This window comes from Frankliniella occidentalis, unplaced genomic scaffold (assembly GCF_000697945.3).
Source record: "Frankliniella occidentalis isolate FOCC.00 unplaced genomic scaffold, Focc_3.1 Scaffold629, whole genome shotgun sequence".
Taxonomy (NCBI): Eukaryota; Metazoa; Arthropoda; class Insecta; order Thysanoptera; family Thripidae; genus Frankliniella; species Frankliniella occidentalis.
The window spans coordinates 27,155-31,486 of record NW_026267744.1 but is presented as its reverse complement, the minus strand read 5'-3'; the positions used below and the strand labels follow the sequence as shown (position 1 = coordinate 31,486).

General features: G+C 60.1%; 1 protein-coding gene across 1 annotated transcript in view; it reads right to left on the bottom strand.

Moving 5' to 3' along the window:
- The window catches only part of LOC113206482 (rab11 family-interacting protein 4), a gene marked incomplete at its 5' end in the record, with an annotated part of 53,029 nt that overhangs the window by 29,220 nt on the left and 19,477 nt on the right, over positions 1-4,332 (bottom strand). The window contains 2 exon segments of the mRNA XM_052275455.1: positions 1,993-2,110; positions 3,503-3,544. Coding sequence (XP_052131415.1) covers positions 1,993-2,110; positions 3,503-3,544 — 160 coding nt within the window.

Sequence of the window (4,332 nt, the reverse complement as noted above, 5' to 3'; positions counted from 1 at the left end):
TCACATACAATTATGATTCGTGCATGATGCATACGTCTGGTATACGTCAGCCGTATACGTCACAGTATACGGGACATATACTGACGAAATTTCACGGGGTGGGTGGTGGTGCACGCACTTCCACGCATCCAGAGGAAAAAAATGAACAGCATCGTATGTCACACGACAGCACGATGGATAGCCGAGTGGAAGCAGCATTCAAGCAAGGTTGTCAACCATAAAAATTGTAAAGCCCGCCGCGACCGGCCGCGCGCGCGGGTGTGTGGAGGTGGTTGGCCAACCCATTTTACTGCGGCCTCCGAACCCACCGTCGTTGTTATTTGCCATTCATTGTCTCGAGGTGCAAAGCGCTGCTGGCCGCTGTCCTGCCTCCTCCTGCTGGCCATGAACGCCTCGCTCTCCGCCACACGCCTCGGCGGCCCCCGGCCTACTCGAGTTTCATTTGCGCCTCGCGGAGACCCCCGGTCGTCATCGGCCGCCGGACCCACGCCACGCCTCCTGCATAAGCAGGCAGCACCACGGTGTGCAGCGCCACTAGGAACTAAAAGTCCACCTGGAACAGCTTGCCCCCCGCCAAGCGGTACGCAGGGGGCGGGTATAGGCCGGCCCGCGGCGCAGGCGTGTCCGGCGGGTCTGCCTACCGCACGGGCGCTCCAGGCGGGCGGCGCGGCGCCCCGCGCGCGGCGCCAGCAGACATTACGGACAGAAATTGATCTGCAAATAAGACAGCGGCGGCGGCGGCTGCCGGCAGGGCATTCCCACAGTGATGCGCGACCACGGCGGGGAGAGAGAGCCGTGGGACCTGCTGCGCTGCACGCCGGGCGTAGCGCGGAGGCGCGCGGGACCATCACCGATCGGTCGCACTCGCCGGGGGAACATCGACGTGCCCGAGAGGTCGTGGAGCGGCGATGGTACACGCGGTGGAAAAGCGCGCATTCTCGGAGATACGCTGCTGCTGGGGTGTACGCCCACCCGCGCCGATGCCGAGGGAACGGCGGCGGCGCGGCGGAGACGTTGGCCCGGCGTGGGCAGTGCGGGCGGTGCGGAGTGGCGCGGTGCGGCCTGCTTGGGGAGGTGAGGAAGGTGCCTCGGTGCAGACACTTCACGACGGTGCGCACGCCGGGCCGACGTGTATGCGGCAGACCGGCACCAAGCCTGCTGTTCCAGTTCATGATAAAGCAGCAGGCAGGTTTTTGTCTCGCTCGCTGCTGGCGCGGGCCGTGCATTCATTGCCGTGAGTTGCAGACTAGACGGGGCTTGCCGCCGAGTGGCGGGTGGAGGAGCAGGAGGAGGAGGTGGCGGTGCTCGGGGCGGCGGGGCTCACCAGGACGACGAGGGCAGAGATCATGTGTCCGAGCGGGGCTCCCTCGGGGGCCTCGGCGCCCCCATGGGGGGCCGCCTCACTCCGCGGCATGGTGCTGCTTTTTCGTCCTCTCCTCCGCCTTTGTGCTCATCTTCTTGTTTTTCTCTCTTGCCTCAAAATTGGCCACGCGCGGCAAGAGAAGAGAGCTCTCTTGCTGGCCGTCGCGCTGCTCACAGCAATTACCACTTACTCCCACACACATATGCGCGCGCCGATATTCACACAGACGTAAGACGCACACACACACAGAGGCGCGCGCGTGCGCACGCCTGCTGTAAAGACAAGGTGTGAGGCACCAAGGCCGGCGGAGGGTCGGGCACAGACTGACATGAGCTGTCAATGCACCCGCCGCCGCTCAGCGCAGCGCGCAGCCCCGCCCCCGCCCACCCCGCCCCCCCGCGGGGGAACTCTTCAGTTTCACCTGCCGGCGCTTTGCTGAGTGCGTGCCGGAGCGGGGGCGGGGGCGGGAGGAACTGCGTTCACAACACCCTTCCCCCCGCTTCCCCCCGACAGCTACAAGTGGGAGAAATGAAGACCAAAAATCCGCACCCCTTTCCTTTGAGCGGTTACTTTGTGGCGCACGGGCGTCTCCGCGCCTCTTCCGACAGCCATTATCACACAACACTCACCTTGTGATTCAGGTCCAGCACGTCCTCCTCCAGGCTGGCGTCCGAGTACAGGTCGTCCGCCGTGTCGCACGTCGAGCTGCGCCCCGAGGAGTTGAAGCTCGAACTCCGGTACAGCTGGCTGCAGAGAGGGAGAGAGAAAGACGCCCAATGAGACCCTTGCTGTGCTCCGAGTGGACTGTTAGAGTTTCGAACATGTAAATAGCGCGGGTTAAAACAGACAAAGCCGCCATCATCACAATCAGTAAAAAATTTAGGAAGCTGAACGCACGCAGGCAGCTTTTGTAGTACAGGGTGCCCATAACAGAGCCCTGACTGCTAAGCCTCGCGCATGCCTGTCGGCGAGTACACACTAAATGTTCTTGTACTTTTCTGTGCATACATGTATACAAATCTGCGCATGCAGTATTATGCACGTATTTTCCCTTTTTTGCAGAAATTTATTTATAACCAGGCACAACTTTGTGCAAATATATTTCAGTACAATAATTTGTGCGTCATTTTGTTCAAATTCGTGCATAATTTTGCATGCGCAGATCTGCCCATACTTACGCACAAAAAATATACATAAACATTTAGTGTGTAGTTGTTCTCCAACGTTTCGGGGTCAGAAGACACCCGAGTCTTTTAATGACTGAGGGCGTACTCAAACCGCGGGCCAAACCCGCCCGTATGTAGGCTGCATGACTAATGAACGAATACAAAAGTAGTATAAGTCGCGGGCCGTGTGCCACTCAGTCACGCAGACAAGCGGTCGCGTTGCAGATACGGTTCCGGAGTCCTGAACGGCCAGCCGCCAACAGCTCGCGGGCGCTGATTGGGCTGCCTACCCCTCGGGCGGCCGGGGCGCGCGCTCTGCGAAGCCGCTGCCCAGGACGGGCGGCCGGGCCCAGCTGGGCCCAGGCTCCCCTTCCGACGGGCGTGCCGCTTGGGCTGCCTATCCTGCGGGCGTGACGCGTGACCGGCGGTCAGTCTGAACTGCCTCGGCATGGCACGCCCAAGCCGAGAACGACATATGGCTATGCTAAACTACATCCGCATGCACCACATTTCGGAAGTGTCTTACTCAGTAAATTTTGTGACAATTGCCATACAAATGCAAAGGTCGGGGAAAGGGTGTTATCCCTCATTAGACATAGTAATTGTTCTGTCACGTTTCTAGCCGAAGGTGGTCAGCAATACTTTATCACTGGTTTTAGAGTTAAACATTTGGTGTGAATGAATTTATAAAAGTGACTTCCGTACTGTACACATGATAGTAGGTCCTACTATCATGCTGTACATGACATGTATCGCCAAACTAGGTTGATGTTTTCGAACAGGAATCTCATCAACTCCAATAATTACTGAGAAATAATATCAACAACCGCAGCTTACTCTGAGTCGTGTGTGTTCGCGAGTCATGTGATCGAGATAACTCCTCCAGGATATGGCAAAACAATGAACACGACTCTTCGTGTATCAGTGACGATTGTGACGAAATTGCGACGGGTGATAAAGGCAGCAGACTTACCTCGCCAGCGCGTTGGAGCCCAGAGCCGCCCGCTTGCCCGCACTGCAACAAGGAAAAGCACAACACACATGAGTATAACGTATCCACTACAGTATCCAGGACAGGTAGATCCTGCAGGTAGGGGCGGGGCGTGCAGGGGAGGGGGTGAAAGGGGACAAGGAGGGGAGGGGCGTTGAGAACAATCCCGCACGATTCCTCCCAGAAACCCGCCGCCGCTGCGCGCGCGCCGGAGGAATGTGTCGGCAGGAAAGCGCAAAGCGCGCAAGCCAAGCCGGTCCGCCGCGGCGGCCCTCCGCCTTCTGTCCCAATGGGGCAATACGAGATGTGGCGGCCGATGCGGACGAGTGGGCCACTGGGCCAGCGAGTACAGTCCGAGCAGGGGCGGGGCGGGGCGGGGCGGGGCGGGCACCACCGATACAGATCCAGCAGCACCAGCCTGTCTGCCTTCGGCCCGACCCAGCCCTGCGCCGCCGCGCCGCTCCCCGCCACGCCCGGCCGCGGCCACCACGCCCCAGCTAGCAGGCTTCTGTTCCATACTCTGTTCTTACACATACACACACACACACACACACACACACACACACACACACACACACACACACACACAGCCCTTGTTTTCCCTTTCCGGCGGGCGTGTGGGAGGGACGGGGTCCGCTCTCTATTGGCCGCCCCGCCCCGTCCCGCCCCGCCGACACGACACGGTGCCCGATAAAGCCCGCGGTACTGCACCAATTAGCGGAGCGACAGGAGGGAAAGGCCGCCAATTAAAGGCACTGAGGGCGAGGCGACAGGGCCCGGGCGGGGCGGGGCAGGGCAGGGCGGGGCAGGGC